Below are 26111 nucleotides of genomic sequence, written 5' to 3'. Positions count from 1 at the left end.
TCTCGGTTCCGTTCGCACAGCGGCCCCCAGCTCCCCAATCCCGGTGCGCCGCTCCCGGTGCTCAGCGCGGCGCTCCGCTGCCCTCTGCCGGGCTCTGTGCCCCCCAGCCGCAGCTTTGTGACAGAGGGCTGTCCTTCTCAAAGGGCTTTGGCCACCAATGTTTCGCAGAGTTAGGGAAGTATTAAGGTTGGAAATGACCTTTAAGGTCGCCAAATCCAACCACGACCCATCCCACCGTGCCCACTAACCATATCCCTCAGTGCCACATCTCCACCATTCTTGTGACAGTGATCCCAGCACCACCCTGAGGAGCAGTGCCAGTGCCTGACAGTTCTTTTGGAGAAGAAATGTTTCCTAATATACAATCTGAGCCACCAGACACAGGGAGGGCTGACCCAACCCAATGTCACACCTGGTCTGGGGCGGATGGACGCTCAGAACTCACAGCCCCACAAGCACAGAAGCTCCTGGCATGGGTTGCCATTCTCATGATGTTGGAGGCAGGGCAGAAACTCCCTCAGCCTCTTCTGTGCAGCTGGAATTTCTTTTCTTCAGTTAGATTTGAAAGACGGTTTTATTTCTGGCCCATTATGGAGGTGTTGGTGAAAACATGTCATCTGTTGGCTTTTCCAGAAAGGCAGGGAAATGTACTGTGCTCCCCAGCTCTGCTGCATGGCTAATGAAGGAGTGGGAGCACTTTGAGAGAGGAGAGACTCTGTGCACTCCCTGCTAAGCTCCTTCATCTCCGCCCAGGCAGGTGAGGCCTTGGGCTTCTTGATCCTAAATTTGAAGGGGAGGTGGAAATGTCTGCTCAGACCCAAGCAAATACATCCCTGGTCTTTGGGAGCCGCCATGAGCCCTGCTGGTGCCTGCGTTGAGTCAATTCCAGGGAGTCAGCAGAGATTTCCTTTGCTTCAGTGGCTGTTTGCTTAAAGAAGAAACAAGCTTCAGATAATAGCTGGGTTTGTGCTGTGTTTTTGGCAGGGAGAGGGCAGATCCTGCAAAAGTGGGAGCGAGCTGAGCATAGTGCCTCTGGGGGCACACAGGTGTGGCTGGAGGCAGTCTCCCCAAACCCATTGCTTTCCTCAACGATAAATCTAAAGCCCCCCCTGCTGCCAACCTCAGAGATTCACCATCTTTCCCAATCCCGCATGTTCTCCCTGCTGCCAGCTCTGTCAGCTCAGTGCAGAGCACCAAAGGTCCTGCAGCCGAAATGCAACCAGAGAGAGGCAGCAGTGCTGCCCATCATGGCAGTGGGCATCAGGGTTATAAAATCATAGAATCATTTGAGTTGCAGGGGACCTCTGAATGCCGCATGGTGCCACTCCCTGCACTGAGCAGGGACACATTGGTGCTCAGAGCCCCATCCAGCCTGACCATGGGTATCTGCAGGGATGGGGAAACTCTCTGGGCACCCTGTGGGCTTTGCTGCCCTTACCATAAACAACCTTTTCCTCATATAGCCTGAATCTCCCCTCTTTTAGTTTGAAACTATTTCCCCTTGTTCCATCACAGCAGATCCTGCTATGGAGTCTGTTCCCTTCTTTTTTACAGCCTTCATTTAGGTACTGAAAGACCACTCACATCTGTGAGAAAGGATGCTGTGCCATGTGGGCATCAGCTATTTTCCAGGAGCTGCGGCTGATGTCTGTGTGCCTTTGGTCCCTGGCTGCAGGGAACGATGCAGGTCCCGCTGCTGGGGCCAGATCCCTGTCCTGACAGCTATGCAGAGCCCATGACCAGATGCAGTGCTGCTGTGGCACAGAGCATTGCAAATGGAGTAGGAAACAAAGGTCTCTGGTGCGTGCAGCTGGGCAGCAGCGAGTGCCTGCAGGTGGCAGCATGGGCACGCGCCGGAGCTGAGGAGCGCCGTGCTTCTGCTTTTGCATCAATTTAAATTTACAAGGCTTTGAGGAAATATTTTGGTATTTGGTGTTTTTATTTTCTCCCTGCTTTCTCAGCTTCTTTTTCTTTGTAACGATATGTTTTACCTCCAACTGGGAGAACGAATTTTTTTGGTTAAATAGCACGTGTTGTTTAACCTGAAGGACTTTGGTCAGCGGGTGTCCTGTAACTTTGCATCTGCACGAGGTGCTCACAGTCTGCACCTCACCAAGTGAGAAGCACTGAGGAAGGCAGCGTGCTGGAGCAGCCACTACTGTGAGGTGCAGGTAACCACAAACCTCAGCACAGCGTGGGAAAGGAGTGGGCACTCTGCAGCAATTCAGGGCCCGGGTTTGGACATTGCTGTGATAGCCTGGAGCCAAGCTCTTGCTTTGCTGCCTGGCAGCACTCAGCATGGCATGCTCCCGTTCCCAGACTGTCCAATGGTGACATGAGAAAAATCCCTATTTCAGGCTGCAGAGCTGACTCTCCTCATTAGAATCTCAGTTTTAATTGCTTGTTTGTGTTCACAGAGCAGCTCCCTTACAGCTGCTTACTTCGGATGTCAATGAGTAATGGGCGCACCCAGGAGGGTTCAAAGCACTGTGAGTGCCATTGTCTGCTGTGCAGGGATGTTGCTGAAGTGCAGGAATCTATTGATGCTTCTGGAGTTTAAAAATGCCTGGCTTTGTCTACCACACGGGTACCCAACCTTTTGGCTTTCCTGGGCCACACTGAGTGAAGAGCAATTGTCTTGGACCACATGTAAGAAACATAGGTCACCCTGAAAGCAATGCCTCCTATTTATTTTCATGAAAACCAGAACAGGTACAAGGAGCACAATGTCACTATTGGATAGAGTAGTTTCTCAGCCCAAAAGAGCTATTTTGCAATGTAGTCAACACCATTAGCTGTGCATTTTTGCCAGTGATCAACAACAGCTGCGTGCCAGCAGAAGTGCCCCGTGTCACCAGAAGTGCCCCGTGTCACCACTGCTGAAATGTACCACCAGCACCTCTCTGTGCCACAGCCACTCTTTGGTCTCCATCAATGGTCACCAAGTGTCCATGTATATCAGTGGGCACTATTTTTTCTGCATGGAGGAATTCAGTTCCACCACGTTGCTTCATCCACACCTCCATGTTGGATGTCATTGTGTCAGAGTGCCCCTCTGCTGCTGTCTGTCACACAGCAACGACATGTAATGGGACACTGGTGGGAAGGTTCAAATTCTGCTGCCATCCCACTGGCAGCTGCCTCTGCTGTCATGGGCCAACATAATAGAATAGGAGGCATTACTTTTGGAGCAGCCCATGTATGTAATATAGTTAATGCATATAAATGCATATTAATGCATAAAAGAGAGCAACAAAACCATAAAACTGGTGGGATATTTCACCTGGTTCAATGAAAGTAGCTGCAGTTCCTAGCGAGTTCTGAAGGGGTTGGGCAGAACCCAGCCTGTGTTCTCTTCTGGGCTTTTATATCTATCTTCTTAGCAGGAAAAGACTGCTGGATATAGTGGGAAATTGTAGCAAATTAAAACATCATCAAGGCTGTGCACATTTTTGCTTTCGTAATGGAAGCGCTTTCCAATGCAGATTCAAACTGTAGTATGAAAAGGCACGGATATTTGATTCTGGGAAGCAGAGGAGCAGAGAACCTGCAGCCATCACCGGCTGTGCTGAGCCTAGGAACCCAGCTTGGGCTTCTTGAACTCTCTAGTTCTCTTTCACTGAATTGTTGATTTCTGCTTGAAAAATCAGAAAGTGATTTAACGTCAAGCAGAAGCATTTTGATTTTTTTTTAATGGAAAGATATTATTATTCCCATTAACGGAATGTCTAGGTCTGCATGCTGAGATCATAACATGGGGTAATCAAATCTCATGCTTCAGGGCGTCAACTGATTGACTCTGAGGGTCAGGAGGTATTTTTCTGTGCTGTGAAGAGCTGAGCGATGGCCTGATACATTCCTCGAGAGTGCCCTGGTGCCACAGCTGCCTGGATAGCTGCAGGTGGGCTGATCCCAGAGCCTTGATGTGGCTGTGTCCCCATGCTGGGATGTGTGGCCATGAACTGGTCCTGCTCGTGCTGCTGATGCCCAGACCAAGGAGGCTCATCACACAGTGGCTTGGCAGGATCCCATGTGGGACAATGACACTCTCTTAGCTTTTGGGAGTTTTTACCGTTTGAATATTGAAAATAATCATTTTTTTCCTCCCCAGTAAGAGATGCTAAAAACCTAGTTCCCATGGATCCCAATGGCTTGTCAGACCCCTACGTGAAGCTTAAACTAATCCCCGACCCCAAAAACGAAAGCAAACAGAAGACCAAAACCATAAAGTGCTCCCTGAACCCTGAGTGGAACGAGACGTTCAGATTGTGAGTACAATGTGCTTGAATTTGTAAACTAATTTTTCTTGTCCCCTAAGAATTAATGTGATTGCATTTGCTCCGATTTAATCATTTGGAGATATTAAGCTGATTTGGCTGAGAAATGATTCCTTTCGCCCCATACCCATGGCTGGGAGGCGCTCCATGCTGTTCCCAACTGCTTTCCAGAGGTGGAAGGTTGCAGCCATGCTGTCCCCAATCACATGTCTCACCTCTTCTCTTCACTCTGCTGCAGCCAGCTGAAGGAAGCAGACAAGGACAGGCGGTTGTCAGTGGAGATCTGGGACTGGGACCTGACCAGCAGGAACGACTTCATGGGCTCCTTGTCCTTCGGCATCTCCGAGCTGCAGAAGTCTGGAGTTGATGGATGGTGAGCCTGGGGGTGTTTCAGAACAGCAGAGCTCGGGCACAGTGACTTCTCAATAGGAGAGTGGCTCCTGCAGGGACAGCAGTATCCCCAGCCCTTCTGTGGGGTTCTTGCAGCTCCCTGTGGGCAGTGGGACCGTGAGGATGGGCTCTCTCTAAACCAGGAACACTGCATGGTGCTGGCATTGCTGTCCTTGTTACTTCACCAGAGAGGAACACTGGGTTTGCACAATCACACAGAATGGGTCTGCTCCTTTCCATTCTATCTCCTCCAGTAGGATACATGCCCTCTCATTCACTTTCTATTTTTTTTTCCCCCAGTCACTGATGCCTGAGAGCTATGCTACACTCCACGCTTAGCATGTGAAGTGCAGTAATTGAAAACAGACATTGCATGTAGATTTTGCAAACCCAAATGGCATGGCATTAATTTACTTGGCGTGAGGCTGGGACATCCTCCTGGCTCAGCAGGCGCAGCAGCCCCAGCCTGCGTTCTGCCCTAAAGACCTGGATGGAGACAGAAATTCTGCTGGGGAAAAATAAATGCCCCTCCCTCCTTAATGCACCATCACCTGTGGGTTGTATGTCCTTCAGCTGGAGCCAGTACATCACCTGCTCCCCATGCAGCACAGCGATGGCTTTCCCAGGCTTTTAAAAACGATGTAAGCAGAGATCTAAGCGATTTTCCTTGTCACAGTATTTGGCAAGAATAAGCTCTGAAAGGGGCTCTGATGTATATTTCATATCTAAACAACTGCAGTTAATGGAGAAAACGAGCTCAAAGAAAGAGTCTGTCCCTGTATTATGCAAATGGCGCTTTGTTCATGCGCTGCAGCCGCAGCCTCTGTAGATAACACCCAGCCGATTGCTGGGCTGCTGGGGAAGAGGGCTGACAGAGCCAAAGCTTCGCCTGAGGCTGTGTGAAATGCCTCAGATCTGAGTAGAACCTCCATGATTTCTGATAATTGCTGGTTAAAGTCTTCCTTTTCCTGTGAGAGCTCTGGCTGCATGCTGAGGGCTGCCAGTGCCAGCCTGTGCCCCAAAGGATGCTCCCTGTCTCATGGGGTGGGCCCTGTTCCCTATGGAATTCAGCCTGTCCCCACACAGTAGGACTCTGCCATAGCCAGGAGGACAGGATCCCCCAGCCTGCCTCATCTGCCTCAAGGAGGTTTGGGGTAGGCTGGCATATTGGAGGTGGCATCAGAGCTCTCTCCTGCTGGGCAGGGGGATGCTGGCCAGCCTCCAGCCCCACTGTGGACCCCAAAACCCCAAAACCAGTCCTGCTCAGGTATGTGTCTGGAAGCTCTGTAGATAGGGGGTCAGGGAGTGCAAGGTTTGGGATCCTTCCCACCTTCTCTTGGGGAAGGGTTTCCTGGACAAGGAGGGTCGGCACCCTCCCACCCCCTGCCCTGACCCTCTGGCTGTCTTCTTCCAGGTTCAAGCTGCTGAGCCAGGAGGAGGGGGAGTACTTCAACGTCCCGGTGCCTCCTGAGGGTGAAGAAGGAAACGAGGAACTGAGGCAGAAATTTGAGGTGAATTGAGCTGGGTCCATGGGGCAGGGCAGGACCCAGAGAGCCCCTCCTGTTTGCACTGGGGCAGATTCTGAGCAGTGGGGCTGCAGCTCATAGCTCATAGTGTGTGGCTGTGCTGGGATCAACGAGGTTTGGGTAACAGTGGTCAAGGAGTCAGCGACGTGGGCTGGCCAGCTGTGGGCTGGCTGTGCACACCTAGCATTCAAGAGCCCAAATTTTATTTCCTTCCACCCCCCTGCCATGCCCATGGCTGGTTTGGATCTCTGCAAAGGCCTGACACACGGTGTCACCTCTCAATTCAGGTCTGCAGGCATGGTGAAATCCAGTGCGTTTCTGCGTGTGTGCATGAAATAGAGGTGGAACCTGGTTGGTGCAGCAAGCTCTTCGCAGAGTGCTCCTTGCACTTGCTGGGCTGCAGAGCACAAATTAAAGCACAAGGATTTGGATAGAGCAGGGCTGGGAAGAATGGTTCATTCCCATAGTCTTCTCCTGGGATTGACAAGATGGTTTTAATTGCCACGCATTGTGTGAGCTGTCCTTCTGAAGCGTTTCATTCCGATTTGGAGATGCAGTGACCTCTCTGTGCACGTCTGCAGCTCAGCGGGTGGTGGCAGCAATCAGGGGATGAGCGGGGAGAGGGAACAGTCGGTGGTGGAGGAGGAGATGAGAGGAGAATAGTGCTTTGGTGCTTATGTCAATCTGAAAATACCGCAGAGATTATTGCACAGTGCAGCGCTCTGTGTAACGTTTGCTTTGTGCACTGCTAAGTCTGTGCTTGTTCCCGTGTCTCTACCTGCAATCTCATGGCTTTTAAGAAAACATTTCTTGCAGTTGCAAGGAAAGCAGCACAGCAACCATCGTCCTTTCACTTGCATTATTTCAGATAGTGGATCTTGGCCATTTTTCAGTAGGACTCATACCTTCCCAGTACCCTGGGAATGCACACAGGAGACCAACCTGGAATGAGCTGCTCACCAAATGAAATGCTCATCATTCCAATGTCAGCATGAGCTCCATACCTGCAGCATGGGACTGGGGATTTGATTCCTTTTTCTCAATGCTCCTCCTTTCTTCAATTTCACATGTGTCTCATTTATATATAACTTGCCTGAATATCGAAGGAAATAAGGCAGTTCTAATGTAACAGTTGACATACAGCCATATGCTGTGGTTGTCAGCTCTATGAAGCATCCTTGCACTCCGTGGTGTTCCGGCAGTGTTAGGATGGTGTGCTGGGAGCTGTAGATGCTGGATTGGCTGCAGGTCAGGGAATGCAGCATCCAGAGGTGACCTCATGTGGCCATACTTCATCTGCATCCCCTTCTGCATCTTCCCCTGGTGGTTTCACATTGCAAAGCCCCAGAAAGGCAGCAGTGCCCGGTGCTGGCAGCGCCGCTCCCTCTCTGCCTGCGTTGTGCTGCCCAAAGCCCAGCAGGATGCCTGCAGCACTCACTGCCAGTTCTGCTCGGCCCTTATCAGCTGCTTGCTGGGACAGCTTGAGAGATGCGAACGTCAGCTGCTATTGCATAAATTCCGATGTAGTAAATTAGCTATGACAAATGGAGCTGGATAACGAAGGTCAAGCACTTTTTTTCTTTTTAATTTCTTTTCTTTTTTTTTTTTTTGTGCGCAGTGCTTGACAGGCTTCAGCTGTAAGCCTTAGAGGTCTCCAAATTGTGTCCGCGTTAGAAGTGCATTAAAAACTGGTTTTGAGGGTTTCTTTACTCATTTAGAAACAGGCGTTAAAGATGATCGTAGGCAAAAGCGAGGCACCTCACTTCAGGGCAGGGATATGCTCTTCTTTCTGAGTGGGCTCTTGCCTGGAAGACCTTTTCCCTCTTGGCCCAGCTCCATCCCTAGCCTGGTTTTCAGGTGGATCACCAACTCCTGTCAGGCCAATGTGACTGCTGGAGGGGCAGTCTGGGGTGGCTTAAGCACTGCAGGGTGATGAGATGGACACCCCTCCCTGCCCCTCCTGCTGCCTTTCTGCCCCACTGCTGCAAGGCTGGGGCTGCACACAGGGCAGTGTGCTCCTAGGTGTGATTCAATGGGAACATAATGATTGCCCTTGAATCTCGTTAAAGCCTTGTCTTCGCAAAGGTTAATTTAGTGTCAAATTTGATGTGACAAGATTGTTTTTTAACCGTGATGGAGTGTTTAGGAAAGGTTTCCCATAACATGACTGTTTGCCTGCTGATAAGTACACGTTTCTTTTAGAGATCGCTTTGGAATATAATAGGGTAAGGATTGCTGAAGGCAAAGTTACATGGCTGTGTTGGCTGCCATGGTGGCCAGGCTGCTCCTGCTCGGCTCTGTGCCTGCACTCAGCTCCAGCCGCATCCCACAAGCAGCCCACAGCTGGGGCACATGTGGAGCCTCCTCCTTCAGCAGTGGGGTGAAGAGGGAGCATCCCAGGCTCTGTGCTCTTCTGACCAGAATCACGAATCGCTGTGAGCTGGGGGAGATGTGAGAGGTCCCTGCTGCTGGGACAGGGGTGCTACTGGCACACTGCAGAAGTCTGAAGGTAGTAAGTGGGGAAAGCTTTGCACTCCCAGAGCAGTGCCTGCATTTCCTTTTCTGTGTCCAAAACTCTTTTTTTTCCCTATCTGAAAGCTGTGTGTACTGCTCCACTTGCAATGCTCGCAGGTCTCAGTCTGTTGAATGCTTTCAGCCTCTTCCCTGGGGCACTTGTATGGAGCTGTGTTAGCAATTATGATATTTGCAAATCCTTGAAGCCATTCCTTTAGTTTTCAGCGCAGGGCTTTTTCAGATGTTTGTAGGTGCTGCAGGTGCCCTTGAATGGGGGATTTTACAGCGAGGAGAACCTTGCAATAACCAATTAGCAGCAGCAGAGGTTAGGAGCTGGCTGGTGAGGCTGCTATCTGGAGGAGCTGCGAGCAGCAGCCAAATTGAACTGCTGGAATCGGGTTAATGGAATTTCATGCTAGACTGAACTCAATGCAAACCCTACACTGTGGCATATTTCTAAAAATTAAAACCGAAGAAATTGTGAGATAGCTTTTACAAATGGTAGTTGAGCAAATGAGATAGCCCCCGGACCAATGAGGAGGTGCCAAGCAACTGATGAGATTCTGTGGTTAAAAAATATGGGGGTTTGTGAGGGCTCCTTAATAAGCAATTGTGATTGAACTGGCTCGGGTGCTGGGGGATGCAGAAGTGCTTTCTATTCTGTCCTTTCAAAATGAATTTGTTGCTTCCTGTGTTCAGCCTGAGCTGGCACAGGAGGGCAGTTCTCTCTGATATCAGATAGTAACCGTGTTGGAGCTCAATAAAAATTCCTACATTTTACATTAAAATATTTGTATTCATCTGTTCTTCGCTCACAAGGTGCAAACAGTGGTCAGCTCTGTGAGGACAAAGCTCAGTGAAGCCCCACTTTACGCTTTGGGTGGCCCTGACCACGCTATGGGGCAGAATTTGGGGCAGCAGTGGGGGCTCAGAACATGGAGTGCTCCTCATCAGTGGTGTGTGGTTTGGGTCTGAGAGCATCCATGGGGATCTGAGGGCAGCATGAAGATCTGAGGACATCTTTGGGGTTCTGAGGGCAGTTCAGTGTTTTTATGACAACCCCTCCATGCCCTTTCCAGTAATTTTTGTCTCTGTCTTTACAGAGGGCCAAGATTGGCACGGGCTCCAAGGCTGTGGATGAGAAGACGACAAACGCCATTTCTAAGTTCGATAACAACGGGAGCAGAGATCGGATGAAGCTCTCGGATTTCAATTTCTTGATGGTTCTGGGGAAAGGAAGCTTTGGGAAGGTGCGGTAGGATGTGTGCATTTGCACACTTTGCACTTAAATGTTTGCAGTGCTGTGGTGTGTGGCTGCAGGCAGGACGGGAGCTCCGTGGGCTGTGCTGAGTCAAGGTCAGCTCTGAAACTGCCAAATTTGGCCACCACAAATGAGACTCTGTGCTCGGGAACTGAGCTCTGTGCTCAGTTTGTCCTCTGCCTTTGAAATTCTTTTATTTGGCCTTTTTTCCCCTTTAATAATTACAAATAGGCACTAACATTTTAATTAATTTTCCAGACTGGCTCTGAGTGGTAACAGAATTTCATTCTTCCAGTAATTATGTGACTTGGAGCCTTCATTTTTCTTGGGATCTTGCCAACGTTGCCATGATTTCCATGAGAAATCCCAGCCCTTGGGTTGCTGCTGTGAGTTCCATGTGGGCTGGGCAGCTCTGTGCTGCCACGTGCTCCGGGGCCGCGGCACTGCGGTGACAGCCGGGCTGACGTGCTCTGATTAGCAAAGTGCTTTAATTGCAGGGAACACGGAGTGTAAACCTCCTGAGTGGAGGCAGACGGGAGCACAGGGGGAGCAGTGCTAACTCACCTGCACAGAGCAAAGCACCGTGGCACCGCATCCCTCCCCACTCCCCATACTCCCCTCCTGGTGTGTGCAGCACCCCTGGAGATGAGCAGAGGCGCTGCTGGGGCATTGGGTGCTGCTGCTCTGCTCTGTGCTTTGCATGCTCTCTGCAGGTGGGTGAGCAGCAAGTGCTGTGCGTGCATCTGTGCTTCTCCCAACTTAGCAGTGCAGCTCAGCTGCTTGCAAGCACAGCACAGGGTGCAGCAGCAGCTCTCTGCCCAGGGCTGGTATGTAGGTGCAGAGTGCCCTGTCTTTACAGAGCCAAAATCCTGGCTCTGAGCAACAGCCTTTGCTTTTCTCTCCCGCCCTCCCAGCAAATAATCTTTTAAAGTCTACTGCTTGGCATCTGGAAGCTGTCGTTGTTTTTATTCCCTCTTCTTCCTTCTTTTAATTTGAGAAACATTAACAAACCCTTCAGTCGGCATCATGGCTTATATAAGGGAATGTGTGACAGAAACTGTTCCCTGGAACAGAATGTTATAAATATGCTAATTAGCGCTTATTAAAACCGAATGTTGGGAGATGCAGCCTCAGCCTCACGTGTGCCTGCACTCTGCTGGAGCCGTGCATTGCATTTAGGGCCACCCAAGCACCGTTGGTCCTACAGCCCTGATGCTTCCCCAGGGCCAGCAGAAGAGCAGCAGCAGCAGCTCACTGCCCTTGGGCACCACTGCCAACCCTGAGCACAGTCCTGCTGAAAGGGGGAATTGTTTCAGACTAAAAGAGGGGACGTTTAGATTGGACAGAAAAAAGAAGTTGTTGATGCTAAGGGCAGTGAGGAATGGCACAAGGTGCCCAGAGAGGTGGCAGTGCCCCATCCCTGCACGCACCCATGGTCAGATTGGACGGGGCTCTGAGCACTGATGGAGCTGTGGGTGTCCCTGCTCAGTGCAGGGAGTGGGACCAGATGGCCTTTAGAGGTCCCTTCCAACTGAAGCCGATCTGTGATGCTATGATTCAATGATTCTGTGGCTGCTACGTCCTACTTTCATCACTGCTCTGCCATGACCATGCAGGGTGAGCAATAGCCACACATTGGCCTCCCTTCCTTTGCACTCAGCATCAGAACATCTCCAATTATTACGCTGGAGCATTCCCAAACAAATGCTATGTATTACAGGAATAAGTCAAGTGCAATATTAGCTGTTTGTGCAGGAGTGCTGTGGGATGAAGGCTCAGCTCAGGTCTTGTTACACTCTGGAAAATGGGACCGACCCCTGGGCACGTGGCTCCCATGGGTGTCCCTGTCCTCAGGGCTGCAAGTGGTGCCAGCACTGCCCCCGGCTTGGCACGGGGATGGGAGCTGTTCCCGGCTGAGGAACACGGCGCTTGGCACAGCCCACCCTGGGTTTGCTTTGCTGTAATATAAATAGAGAGGAGTTGAATTCTGAGGCTTGCTCATATTTTTGCAGCTAATCAATCTGTCGTGCTATCAAGCTGTCAGTTGTTTCTGGGATTTTAGGTTGTTTTTTTTCTGATAATTTTGCCTCTACAGTTATGGTTTAGAGTGTGATGGGAGACAGTTTTCCTGTCCCATGAACATCTTCCATCTGTGAGATGCTGTCCCCAGTGTGGGATGTGGCTGAGGGCCAGCAGCTGGCACGTGTAGGCACAGCAGGGGCCGGGACTTGGCTCTGTCTCACAATGGTGCTCCAGCTCTTAGGCATCTGCAGCAGTGAGCTTTCTTTGCATTCCTGCTGCTCTGCAAACCAGCATGTCCTGCACAGCACTGCTCGAGGCACTGGGTGAATGCACTTGTCCTAATCTTCTTGATTTGCAATGCAATGGGTACAAATCTGTGCTGTCACTAGCAGTGTTGCTGAAGCCTGCTAGTCAGCGGCTGTTCTTCTTTTGAGACTTCAGCTGTATCTGTGCTTCAGTCACCATAGGAACTGTGATGCCAGCACACTGAAGCCAGCCCGGTACAGCTCAGTGCAGGCTGCCTTGTGCATCTCCATGCGGGCTGCCTTGGGCAGTTTGGTGCAGGCTGGTAGCCCCTGCAGGTCCTGCTGCCCCTCTGCTGCTTGGAAACAGTCCCAGCCTGCTGCTGCTCAGGCAGGCTTTGTGCGCGATGTTCAGGTGTGGAAGTTATTCTCTCTCTGGGCAGTCTCTTCTGCATGCATGTGCAAACTTGTAGGGGTGACAGCATCCTGGGCAATACCAGTCTTGACTTACCCCTCTGGAGCTGCTCACTGTGCCAGCCCAGATGTGCAGAAGCAATGCAGTAATGTGGTGCTCTTCATCCCTTCTGCACACACGCTTGTATGTGCTCACACTCGGGCTGCCGGGTGCCTCTGGGCAGCATGCAGCACAGCTGAGTGCTGCCAGCTGCACAGAAGCCCTTTTGCCCTTCCCTTGTCAGGGCTGGGTCAGCTGGAACACCACTCTCATTGGAACATGACACATGAAACATTCACAGCCCTGTAAGGCCGCCAGCAGTTCTTCGCATCAACAGTGTGCTGGCAGCCTCTGCCCTGGGTTGGGAGCATGTGAGGATGTCGAGCTGTCACCCAGTGCCACACACTGCCATTTCCTGCTTCAAGCCTGTTCTCCAGCAGCTGCTTTTGGCCGTACATCTGATCTTTTCTACCTCCAGGGAAATTTCCTGGTTTACTTGTCCCCAAACACAGCCCATTACCAACAACAACATGCTCTCTTCCCTGACAGTCTCCAAGCAAAATGTCTGGGAAAGCAGCAGGATGCCTCCCAGCCCTGCTGCGCTCTGCAGTTCCTGTACTCCTCCTATGGGCCCCCCACAGGTCCATCCCTGCTGGCAACAGACACTGGGTTCAGAGTCCTAGTTTTATTTTTCTTGGAAAGGATTATGGATTTCGAGGTACATCCATGTGCTGACAGCACTGTGTGGGATCCTCTTACGGACACATAATGCTTCATTTTCTCTTAAAGTTCTCTTGGAGGGGCTGCTTCCCTTCTTTGCCAGCTTTGAACTGCCTCTGTCAGGTAAAAATCAGCCCCACTTTGTAACAATGTGCACAGTGTCGTACAAGTCTCAACTGCATATAGCCTGTGAAGCTAACAGGAGGAAAAGAACTGAAGGGTTCTGTTTGCCTGGACCTGCAGAGGGGGCACCCCTATGTCCCCAGCTTAATGCAGGGTGTGGGCCTGGAGGTGTGCTCAGTGCAAAGGACTCAGCTGCTGTGAAGCACCACAGGGCTGAGGGCAGGAGAAATGGAGTGCTGCTGTGGTCCTGGCCCCTGTGCCTTGCTGGGTGCAGCACAGCATCACTCCATTCTGCAGGATCTCCACCTCCTTTAAGCATCAGTGAGAACATAAATCCGATCTTGAAGCACTGCTGTCAGCCTGCTTTGAGTGCTGCCAACGGATGGCAGCCGCGTGTGTTCGTTGCAATCCTATGCCCCCCCGCCGATGGAAATGTAAATGTCAGTGGCTTTTCCAAAGCACTTGGCGCTGAGCAGCCCTGATGCCTTCCTCAGCTCATGACAAGCAGTGTGGTGAGGACACCCACCTGGCACTGAGCCGGAGCCAAGTGCGTGCACCAAACCAAGGAGCAGCCGCATGCATTTGGAGAGCACTGCTCTGTGGGGCTGCAGCTCAGCTCTGAGAAGTGGGCAGCAGTGGGACTCTCTGTGCCGTGCCCCTGTGCCATGCCAGGACCCACAGCACATCCCATTCCTTGCGGTAAATAAAACCACAGATAGGTGAAAGCAGTGTAAAATGTGAGGTGGAACAGATTCTTGGCTGGGCGGTGGGCTGGCTCACAGGGAGGTTGTGAGCACTGTGCAGGGTATGCGCGAGGCAGGGGAAGCTCGCTGGGTTTGGATGCCATTGGCTTACAGTAATTCTTTCTGCTGCACATTTCTACCATTCCGTGATCTGCTGGGCTCTGTGCTCATGCTCTGGGTGCATTCTGCTGGCACTGAGGGTGCTCTCCCCACCTGTGGGTGCCAATCCTCATGTGGAGGGCTCAGGGGATTCACCCCAGGGCTGGGCAGTGAGCACGTCAGTGTGTTATTTGTTAGGGTTAAGACTGCTGGATGAAGCTTTCCCAGTGCTTTTGGAAGTACTACTGAGAGCTGTCTGCATTCTTTGGCACCTGAATCTCTTTTCATGACTGTGATAGGAGCTGTACAATGACAACCAGGCTGTGGGTTTCTGAGTGCTGGCAGTGACAAGCTGGGAATAAGACAGGTACGCATTTCCCTGCATCTGCTGTCATCTGCCCCACTCAGGTGATGCTGGCTGAGAGGAAGGGCACGGATGAACTCTACGCCGTGAAGATCCTGAAGAAGGACGTGGTCATCCAGGACGACGACGTGGAGTGCACCATGGTTGAGAAGCGTGTGCTGGCACTCTCTGGAAAGCCCCCATTCCTGACCCAGCTCCACTCCTGCTTCCAGACCATGGTGAGTGCTGAAATATCCTGCATTGTGCTGTGCACATTGGGGTCCCTTGGCATCACCCTTGCTGTGGGCAGAAACCCCTTTTGGAGACCCAGCATCACCAGGTAGCAGCACTGATGCCTTCCTGGTAACCAGTGCGGCCTGTTGGAGTGGTGACAGTGCTATTCACAAGGATTGCATTTAATCTCAGAAATTTCATTTACCAAACACATTCTTAAAGGGTGCAGGCTGGCTTTGAAGCAGTTATGGAAATATGGCAAGGAAGGGGAAGCTGTTTCACACAGCATCTCCGTGGCATCTGAACTGAAGTCAGTGCTGGGTTGCTCCTGGCAGACCCATAGAACCTTTGTGGCAATTATGCCTGTAATGTAACCAAAATGTACAGTGGGGTGTATTACCAAATGCTGCACAGAGCACTTGGGTTTCTGGGACCGCTGCCCAGAGCATCCCTCCCAGCCTGGGCTGCACAGTTAAGAGCGGGATAGGGGGACTAAATGAAGGATTAATTAAAGGAAGGGCTAATTAGAGGAAGGAGGACATTGGAAGGAGCCCCAGGAAAGGACATGTGCCAGCTCCCTGCAGGTCTTGGGGTGCTCTATGCTGCTGCTAGGTGATGCTCCAGTCCCACAGAGCTATCCCCCTCCCATAGCCACAGCCAGCACCAGTCCACATGACCCTGTCCTAGGCGTGGGCTGGCCACCATCTGCCTGCTCGGTTCAGGGTGGTTTTTTCCTGAAGCAGCAGCATTCCCTTCACCGCCCAAATGAGGAAAGCTCTAACGCTGCTTTTAGAGCTCAGCTGGCTGTTTCAAGAGATCATCCTTTTAATATCCTCCCTTCTTGAAGCTGACGATATGTTTAGGAAGCAGCTGCAGACATCACAGCCCGCTCTGCCTTGCTCTGGGGTCACCGTGTAGCAGTGTGGCTGCTCCCACCCTCAGCCCCAGGTGCTGTGTGTTGGGGTTGGCATACACAGAGTGCAATGTACAGAAATTCCCCATCATCTGACAAAGCTGAAATTGCTTTTCTATCCCATCCGTGCCACGTGTTGTACACAGCCCCTTCAGTGCTGTACAGAACTGTCACTGCTGCTCTGCATGTGGCCAAAGCAATGGGCAACTGAAGGAGTTACTATACAACAGTTGTTATGATAATGATCACGTTTGCATATCTTCTAGCTCCATGTCCTCAGCGTCCTAAATGCAGGGCAAGGGTTGTTTAGGAAGGAAATGTAGTGAAGAATGGGAATTATTATGTATTATGATGTAATGCTGCAAATATGAAGCTGTGCCTTTGCCCAAAGCTGTCGCTTTTCCCTCTACTCCAAAACATTCTGAGCCTATCAGGGGAAGCTGCCATGTCCAGGCCACTGCATTGGGCAATCTTGTCATCTTCTTTACGGCCGTCCCATTTAACTGTGAAAGATCCAAGGGAAGTAGCATCCCGGTGTGACCACCACAGCTCCTGAGCTCCGCACTGCTAGTGCTGTGCTGGCACTCTCTGCAAGATGCTGTGAGATGGGATGCAGCCACCCTCAGTGTTTTAATCTGCACTTCTGAGATTTGTGGAAATATTCAGGTCTTGTTTCTTACTGTGCTTTGCTTATGGCCCACACTTGTCACATTTCTCACAGTGTTGAAGGACTGGGCTTCCATCCAGCAGGAGTGCTGTTAGCAGGGAGCACAGGAGCCATGCAGCTGCTCAGAGCTGTGCCTTGCACTGGGACAGCAGGTTGCGGGGAAGGCACTTTAATAAAAAAATGGGAATTTCTCAGACCTGTATCTATGTGGCTGCTGCTGTATCTGCCTGCAAAGAAGTGTGACGATCAAGTCTGGAGCATTGGGCAGGAATGGCTGCAGCTCTGTGTGCACACGAGCTCCACCTGCACTCCATAGGGAGGGCAGCTGGGATGATTGTACTGCTGTGAAAAATTGGAGCTGTCATTTGCCTCCGCCAATGTTTGTGACCTCTGCAGGTTCCCTACTCTAATAGTTCTGCTGCTAATTGTTTGCTTTTTCCTCTAGGATCGCTTGTACTTTGTGATGGAATATGTGAACGGTGGGGACCTGATGTACCAGATCCAACAGGTCGGGAGGTTTAAGGAGCCACACGCTGTGTAAGTTCAGTGCCCAGGTGTGGTGCCTTCGGGGTGGGTATTTTTGTGCTCGTGTCATATTCCTGTAGCATAGTCCAAGGCTTCTGTGGTGCACATCCTAAGCACAACATGAGGGGAAATAAAGGGCAGCAGGAATGGAAGAGGTGAGGTGATTCCTTTTCTGTTGCTGAGGGTGCTGTGCCTGCAGCTCTTCTATAGGACATGTGGCACCTGTAAGTGCCTGAGGCAGTGAGCAGAGCCCAGGTGGGTTTAACCAGTGCAGTCCTTTGAGCACCCTGCAGCTCCAGCACAGCAGCCTTTAGGTATTCTCTAAAGGAAGCAGTGGCTCCTCTTATCTCCTGTGACTACAGATAACTTTTCAAGCTGCATTGCCAGCACTCAGTAACAAACAGCTATAGATCCCAGCTCTCTCTTAATGAGGATCAGTGTAATGAGGAATGACAGCCCCCTGCCAGCCCCCAGTGACCTGACCGCATCCCGGCCCGACGTGGTTATGCTGCGTCCCCTATGTGATGCCTGTCTGGTATCTTACTGTAGCGGCTGTCGTTATCCTTTGGCCATGCATGTCCTGTGTGTTTTTTTGTGGTGCAATTGGACGTGAAAGGTTTTCTTTTTGATTCATCTCCTTTAATTATCAGTCTTCCTTCTAAATCTTTCATTGCAGATTCTACGCAGCAGAAATAGCCATTGGCCTCTTCTTCCTGCAAAGCAAAGGCATAATTTACCGGTAGGTGAGCAAGTCCTGGGGACACCATGGGCTGTGAGAGCGGGGCTGGCCCCGGGTATGCCCTGCTCTGTGCCAGAGGAGCTGCAGCCCTGCTCCAAGTGTGTGCCCCAAAGGGAATAGGAGCCACACTGTGCAGCTGGGATCTGACAGGTGCTCAGCTTTGTTCCAGCTTTATAGGACAGAGAGCTCAGCAGAATGGTTCTGATGCTTCTCTTACCTCTGTCTCACACATTTGTCTCCATACAAAACTAGTGCTGCTGGCAGCAGTAGGGACTGATTCTGAGCTGTGTGCTTTGCTGTAGGGCAGTGGTTTCTTCTTATTAACATTAAAGTAACTGCTTATGAATGGCTTGTTCTGAGACTTGCAGTGCAAGTCTGTCACTTCCAACTCAGACACTGAACTTCTTTTCTGTTCACAATACGATGTGCAGTCCCCAGGGACTGCGAGTGGCTGTTGAGTGGGGGCCATGTCTTGGGGCTGGGTTAAGTACTGGCACTCAATGCCACCGTGCTCCCCTGCCCAGAGCATCCCCAGCACAGGACAGAGCATCCTAATGAGTGCCAGTGTCAAGCAGCACCGCCTGCTCTGCTCTGCAGGAAGAGAACAGCTGCGCTGCTGGGTTGTGCTGCTGAGATTGCTCTGAAGATGAAAGAAGTGGAGCAAAGCTGACACAAGGGATGGTTTTTGCCATCAGCTGTTGCAGAGATTCTGGGTCTGTCGGTCCCCAGTGCCCATCTCCTCCTCCGACCCCAAATGCCGACACGTGTGCAGCTGGCTTTGGCCCATCAAGCACTGTCTAGAAAAAAAATCGTTCTCTTGAAATCAGCAAGAAGTTGTAAATTAGGCTGTTCCTTTTATGGCTGTTACTTCTATCATGCTCTTACTTAACCAAACCAAGCTGAAGTGTGTCTGCGCTGGTGCTGCCCTTGTAGCCTTAACGCAGCCCTCAGGCAGGGTGCATCCTGCAGGCATCTGCAGCCCTGGAGCCCTCTGAGTAGCAGCCCCCTGCACAGAACCAGCATGGCACAGAGCACCTCACTGCATGGTGATGTATGCCTGGTAATGTGCAGATGGTGCCACATGGCTGCTGCAGAACTGCTCTTCAGCCTGGGTGTTCTATCCTGGGCAGTGCTGGGAGTTGAGTCAGGGATCTCCATAGCTGGAGCAGCCTCAGCTGTGCTCAGCTTTGACAGGGATGGTAGAGCTAACACAAACAGTATGTGGATGGGGATCAGAGGTAGTTGATTTGTATGTTTATGGGGGAGAAAGAACAGGTGATGCGGGGAGTTTTGCTGAGTATGTGCCTGCTTTGTTGCTGCTGAGCCTTAAGCAGACTTTGATTTTTCATAGGTGCAGCAAAAGCTCTGTGAAGTCTGTCTTGCTGCCATGCTAGAGCACTTTCTGTCATACACTTAAAAGTGATTTGCCCAGTGTGGTGTTCCCATGGGTTAAAAGTAAAATGAAAAAGTAAAATAAGCACTTAGTGCTGCCAGCTCTGGCTTGTCTGCGCTCTGCTTCCAAACGTGATCCTGGGCACGTGGCCACAGGATCAGAGCCGTTGCCGTGCTGCACAGCTACATGTGGGGCTGTCCATATCACTGCTTTGCTCTGATTGCAGAGACCTGAAGCTGGACAACGTGATGCTGGACAGTGAGGGGCACATCAAGATCGCGGACTTTGGCATGTGCAAAGAGAACATTTGGGATGGGGTGACCACCAAGACCTTCTGTGGCACCCCGGACTACATCGCACCCGAGGTGGGGGCAGAAGGCATGGGGTGGAGAGGGGGTGGTCCCTGGGACATGGCAGAGTTGGGGTGTGTGGTGAGGACAGTCTCCATGTCCACAGCTCAAAAGTGCCTAGAAATGATTGAGTGCTGGGTTACCATGGGACACTTAGCACAGCACCACGTGGGTGCAGGGTACTGTTGGATCTGTGACATTCAGGCAGGCAATCATGCCCAGATGCTTTAAACTAAAAGCATCCCTCTGAAATCCTCTCATTCTGCAGAATTTTCAGTAACAAGATTAATATTTATTCATTTAAATAATTGAGAGAAGAGATTCTCCTTGCTAGGACAGCGAGGTGCACCTGTGTGCCGCACCATCCTGCATTCTACTGCAGCCAGAGAGACTTAATTACCAACTCCAATGTGCACTGCATACCTTCATCCCACCAAGATTAATATTGGTGTCCTATCGCCTCTGTTGTTCGCTGTGATTAATATTCTTATAAAACAGGACAAATGGCCACTTCTCTCAGTATTTGGCAGGGCATTATCACTTACACTCTTATTTTCTTCTACTTGCTCTAATTATTTTTTTTTCCCCCCAGAAAAGAGAAACAGAATGAGAAATTGGGATGCAAATCACTACAGTATGCAGGGATCACACTGGAGGCTTCTGTCAGTGGAAGGGAACTTTAAGGATCTGTAATAACTCCTTTCAGGGCAGCTGGAGTGCAACACAGAGGAGCTTGGAAAGCTCTCGGTGGGGATATCTCTGAGGTCTGACCTCAGCAGGGCACAGGCCAGGCTGAGTGAATATTGTTTGTTTTTTTTCCTAATATTTCGTGCACAGTTGAGGACTGATGTATTTATTTATGTATTTATTTATTTAATGCCCACACTCTTTGCCTATGAAATGCCTTGTTTATAATTGCAGTTTCTCACCATTTTGGAGTCTTGGTGAATAACTTGTCCTTTTGACCTAGCCTACAGTGTGAAATCAGTTTGCATTGTGCTAATGGGTTAAAATTGGAAGTGTAATCCCATATTTGTGTTGTTTTCAGATAATTGCTTATCAGCCCTATGGGAAGTCAGTGGACTGGTGGGCATTTGGAGTCCTGCTCTATGAAATGTTGGCTGGCCAGGTAATTGAATTGTAATTGATTCCTATGGGAAGGTGCTAAATTCCATCATGAGAATATGCCGATATGTAATTTCTTTTGTTGCTGGGAAGCAGCGGGGCTCTGCTCTGTGTGGGAGATGGAGCTGTGGTTTGTAGGATGGGAGGTGGAGGACGGATGACAGGGGGACGTGGGCTGCATTCCTGGCTGTGCATTGCAGGAGCAGTGGGACCTCCAGTACATGGACGTGGGCTCCCCAGAGAAGTGTGTGTGTCCCATCCCTGGAGGTGCCTGAGGCCATGGATGGGCCCTGGGCAGCCTGAGCTGGGGGAGGCAACCAGCCCATGGCAGAGGTGGGGCTGGGAGATCCCTTCCAACACAGCCGTTCTGCGATGTTATGAATGGCACTGAGCCTCTGCTTGTTTTGCCCCAGGCTCCCTTTGAGGGAGAAGATGAAGACGAGCTCTTCCAGTCCATCATGGAACACAACGTGGCCTACCCAAAGTCCATGTCCAAGGAGGCGGTGGCAATCTGCAAAGGGGTAAGGGCTGGAAGCTGCATCTGTAAGGAGCAAACTACTCTGCCTGGCATTGCCAGGCTCAATATTAGGAACAATTACTTTCTGAAAGAGTGGTCAGCACTGACACAGGTTGCCTAGGGGGGTGGTGGAGTCACCATCTCTGGAAATGTTCAGGAACTGTGGAGCCGTGACTCTGAGGGACATGGTCAGTGGGCATGGTGGTGTCTTCCCACAGGACTTGCTGGCTGGCAGCAGGGCAGGGCTGTGCGGCTTTGCACTGATCAAAAATGACATTAATGTGACTTATAGTTTTTCCAAGTTCAGACACAAAGTCTTCATCCTGCAGATACTGACTTTAGGTATGACAGGTTTCTCGCTTGGAGCTGAAGTTCAGCATTGGTGGGCATCTCCCTTACACGAGGGCTGTTGTGTTCTCAGATCTCCTGACCTGCAGTGCCCTGAGCTCTCTGTGCCCCAGGTGTGGGCAGGATGTGCCCTGAGTTCCCTTTACATGAGATGGAGGGCCTCGGTCCTGGTGCTGTGCGCGTGGTTGGTGCTTGGCGCTGAGCCTCATCTCAGCCAGCCAGTGTCAAGCAGGGCTATAAATATGTTTGTGTAGGAATTTAAAAAATGTTAGCTTTTAATAGTTAATACTTAAAACATCTGAGTGTTCTATATCTCAAAATAGTGTTTCTATCTACAAACAAGACGTGAATCTTGTTGTCAGTGCTGCCATGGTATTTCAAAGTCCCTCTCCGGTTTTGCCGGAGTTCAGAGCTGTGCCACGAGCAGGACATCACTTCTCCATGAGAAGGTGCTGCTGGAGGTGTCCTGAGTCCCAGAGAATAAACAGAGCTGCGCAATCATCTCCAGCAGAACGCAGTAAAAACCACACTTGAATTTAGGAACCGCAGCATTGACCAAAGAGTTACCCCAAACTTCCTCACCCTCTCTCATTTCTCCTGGTGTTGGGGTTGGGGCAAGAGGGGACAGCCTGTGGCTGTGCAGGGTGGGAGGATGCTGTGTGATGCTGTGATCATCCTGCAGCGCCTGAGGGAGCAAGCGGAGCTGCAGTGGGGACAGATCGAGCTGTCTGCTTTGCTTTGCATGGCACCAGTCACAATCTGAATGCTGGAAGGAGACAAGAAGGAACCATGACTGGAACATCTGCTGTGTGTAGCTGCAGAAGCTTTTCTCACTTCTGGAAATGTGAAGCTGCATGGGAAGAGATTCCCATGCACAGAAAGCTTGGTGCTTTGTAATCCTTGGGTTTGGGCCACGCAGTGGTTCCCTGTGCACAACTACTGCTGTGGGGAAGCATGCAAATCTTGTGATGTTCTTTGCCAACATCAAAGTATTCATGAACTATTGTTGAGTTGGAAACAAAGTATTTGCATTTTCCTCTCAAACACAGCAAAATGCTCCTGAGTTCACTGAAGTGGTGTTGCATGTGTTGATACATGGTGTTTCTTTCGGAGGGGCAGAACCAGCCCAGAGACAAAGCAGCCCTAGGAGCCTCTCTGTGCAGATGTGAAGGGTCCAGTGTTCGCCTGCCATGCTCTCCCATTGCAGAGGAATATTGCTGCTCCTGCAGCTCAATACTGTGCAGGTGCTGGTCACCACTTGCTGTCAGTTCAGGTGTGATATTGTACAGCTCTGAGGTGAAGTGTCTGATGCTGAGAAACTGTGTGTCAGTGTGAACCAAGGAGCAAGTGTTTGTCTGCCCAGCAAGCGGGATGTGGATCTAACAGGACGCAGCTCCCTAGCTGCAGGTAGCACCAATTAGGAGATCAAATGGAGCATTTTCCTTCTCAGCTGTCAGCTCAGGTTTGGTCTGAGGGCTGATGCAGGAGCTGCTGTCCCAGTGGTGCAGGCACTTGGCCTTGCACCGGCCCCTGCATGGTAACAGCAGCCAGCTCCCATCACACCCTCTCCCCTTGCAGCTCGCAGAGCAGCGTCTGTGTGCACAGAGCCTTGGCATAGAGAGCAGCCCTTCTCCTTCCCATATGGAGGGTTTCACTGTGTCTGAGCAAAGCAGCCCTTTCCAGGTGCACAGATTGCTGCAAGCACATGCTCCCTCTGACTGTCGGGAGCAGAGGCGTAGCATGGCATGTTTTGCTGCCTGAGGTGTGCAGGGAGGTGTATTCTGAGCGGCATTCCCACTGCTGGCGCTGCCTGAGCAAAGCACTCAGTGCCTGCAGAGCCACCCGGGTGTCACAGTGTCCCTGTGAGCTGTGGCATGCTGTGGAGGAGTGGAAGGCTGAGCCATGGCGCTCAGCACCTGCTGCCTTCAGGAGCTGAAAATCACAGCTGCAGCTGAGCAAAGCCCTTAGGTCTCAGGGACCTTCCCATACCTCAGCCACCACAAACACCATCACAGGTGTCCATCAGCCTCCTTCCTCACCTGCAGGGCCTCAGAGAGTCTCAGGGATGGGGATTAAATCAACTTGTTCCTGTTTAATACAAGCAAAGCTCAATGATTACCTCATGTAAGCCTGGAGAATCAGTCTGCATGTTTATGGGTCCTATATATCAATAACAGATGGTGCCTTCGTGCTCACATGCGTAAAAGCACAATGGGAAAACAAGGAAATGTAATTTCTGGATGCGTCTATTGAAAATATTGGATTTGTGTGCTACAGTACAGCTCTGCTCAGCTTCACAGCAGGTATATGAAGTAGAAAATCCCGTGTGGTTCATTAATCAGGCTGAGCTGCTCTGCTTGCGGTGTGCATTGGTGGTGCAAGGAGGAAACTGTGGGTTTAACACCAACACTTCCGCTGAAGCAGGCGGTGTTTGTACGAAACCACTTCCAGCCCAGAGCAGCAGATAGGAAATGGAGTTCTGGCTGGGAGCAACCAGTTGGTACCTGAGCATTGGTTGTGCATAGAGCAACTGCAAAGCAGAGCAGTGCTGGATGCAGCCCCACTGCCCCACAGAGCCTGTGGGCACAGAGCTGCTCCCCATGCTGCTTCAGGACAAGCATGCAACACCGAAGACTGGAGGACAGACTTCTTTCCATTTTGGCTGAATGCAAACTAAGCCATTTGCAGCGACAGCCAAATCGCTCCATCAGTTTATTAGCACATTCCAGGCTCTCGCATTGTTGTCAGAGCTTTGCTTTAGGAAAACCTTATTGAATCACAGGCGGCTTTTTATGTTCCTGCTCCAGCACAGTGAGGTGGGATCAGATTGAACTGTCAGGATGCTGTCCAGAGCCTGTCGGGGGGAGGATGAGTTGCTTGCGTTTCACAGAGCTGACATCAGTGGGTCAGCCATGGACTGAGCCTCATTTTCCAGCAGGGTGGCTGTCAGCTCCACTCCTCCTTCCCATTTGTTAGGCGTGCTCTGCGCCTTCAGTGCTTTATAAATCTCTGGACTCTCCTTGTGCCTCCTGACACAGCTCCAAAAATGCCCCAGGACATGAATGTTCACACAGCAGCCCTTGGTTCCCACAGCCCCTGTCACTTTTCTTATTGAATAATGTGTGTGCCTTTTTCTCCACGTTGACTCTTTCATTAACAGCATGTCCCCACCTGTGCAGCCCGGGTCTGGAGAAGAGAGATCCCCTGGGGCTGATGGAAGCTTTGGAGGGCAGATTGTTCTTCTGAAATGGATGGTGGCCTTAAACATGAACCATGCTGCAAAACTGAGTTCTCGACACCCAGGCAGCCCTGTTGGAGTGGTGCTGGCAGGGGGTGGTGGCAGCACCACTGTGCAGGCTCCCAGCACAGAGTTACCAATGCCCACATCCCGGGCACTGCAGCATTGTTGGGGTGTCACCTCCCGCTGCCAGCCCTGGAGACACTTCATGGCACTCCATATGTGACAGCTGCTGCTTTCTCTCCCCGCAGCTCATGACCAAGCACCCTGCCAAGCGGCTGGGCTGCGGCCCGGAGGGGGAGCGCGACATCAAGGAGCACGCCTTCTTCCGCTACATCGACTGGGACAAGCTGGAGCGCAAGGAGATCCAGCCGCCCTTCAAGCCAAAGGCTGTAAGTGCTGCGCTCTGCGCTCCCCCTCCCTGCCACTACACAGTCCCCAGCCCCCTCATTGTGCCCACATGCACTCGTGTGGGTGCTGCCCGTGCCCCTATAGTGTGCAGGAACCCCCTGTGCACCCTGAGTCACCCTGAGGTTTGGCACCGCTGCGGTGAGAGCGGCACTCTGCTGCCACTGGGCACTCAGTCTTGCTCTTACAGGGCTAGCAGCACCACGTGCATCACTCGGATTTAATCACAGCGCGCCTCACTGTGCTGTCTCAGGGCTCAGCCTTCCTGTTTTCTCTCTCTAGCTGCACAGATCGCTCTCGTTTTTCCTCTGTCTAAACTTTACCATCCAGCTCTGCAGCGCCGTCTGCCCCCGGTGGCACCGCAGCTGTGTTTCCCTCTGCAGCTTCTCTCCCAGGTGAACTCTGGAAGGCCGCAGCTGGTGTGGGTGTGAGCAGAGCTCGGAGCTGCAGTTCTGCACCATGCTGCTGTGTTGGGTGCGCTCAGCAATAGGGCTGTGTGTGCAGTGAGTGTGCTGCTGCAGGGCAGGGGCTGCCAGCAGGGTCAGCAAAGTGGGAGCATGATTTGTACAGAGCTCAGGATGGGTGAGGCCATCAGTGCTGCAAGGGACAGGCAGGAGATGCAGAGCCCTGCGAGCCCATTGGCTCTGTGCCCTTGCTGGGAACTGAAGTTTTACAGAAAAGAGCAAATCCAGAGTTAACTCTGATTGGCAAGGCTGAGACTGACAGGTATCCCCAGCAATGGAGGTTGGGGCATTGCTGGCTCACTTAATCCACCATGCTAGACCACATCTCAGTGCCTAGAGGTGGTTCCTGTGTTTGACTGAGCAAAGTCAGGGCACTCTGCACATTTTAATGTCACAGATGTGTTTGCAAACTCAGTCCCTGAGTAGTGTTGCCTTTGCACAGAGCTGGGGTACTGCTGACCTCAAAGCCTTCTGCT

The 26111-nt window shown here is 51.3% G+C and overlaps 1 protein-coding gene across 2 annotated transcripts in view; it reads left to right on the top strand.

Annotated features, from left to right (window-relative positions):
• Positions 1–26111, top strand: part of PRKCB (protein kinase C beta) — a 77764-nt gene that overhangs the window by 40085 nt on the left and 11568 nt on the right. For both annotated transcript variants that reach the window (XM_052679747.1, XM_052679746.1), the window contains exons 6-16: positions 4112–4268; positions 4516–4650; positions 6082–6178; positions 9811–9957; positions 14780–14953; positions 16974–17065; positions 17730–17792; positions 19412–19550; positions 20584–20664; positions 21074–21181; positions 25015–25155. In XM_052679747.1, coding sequence (XP_052535707.1) covers positions 4112–4268; positions 4516–4650; positions 6082–6178; positions 9811–9957; positions 14780–14953; positions 16974–17065; positions 17730–17792; positions 19412–19550; positions 20584–20664; positions 21074–21181; positions 25015–25155 — 1334 coding nt within the window. The remainder of the gene's footprint in view (positions 1–4111; positions 4269–4515; positions 4651–6081; positions 6179–9810; positions 9958–14779; positions 14954–16973; positions 17066–17729; positions 17793–19411; positions 19551–20583; positions 20665–21073; positions 21182–25014; positions 25156–26111) is intronic.

The sequence above is a fragment of the Tympanuchus pallidicinctus genome, unplaced genomic scaffold, assembly GCF_026119805.1.
Source record: "Tympanuchus pallidicinctus isolate F22 unplaced genomic scaffold, pur_lepc_1.0 scaffold18, whole genome shotgun sequence".
Taxonomy (NCBI): Eukaryota; Metazoa; Chordata; class Aves; order Galliformes; family Phasianidae; genus Tympanuchus; species Tympanuchus pallidicinctus.
Note: the sequence above shows the minus strand (reverse complement) of the source record. Positions and strands in the feature narration are given on the sequence as shown.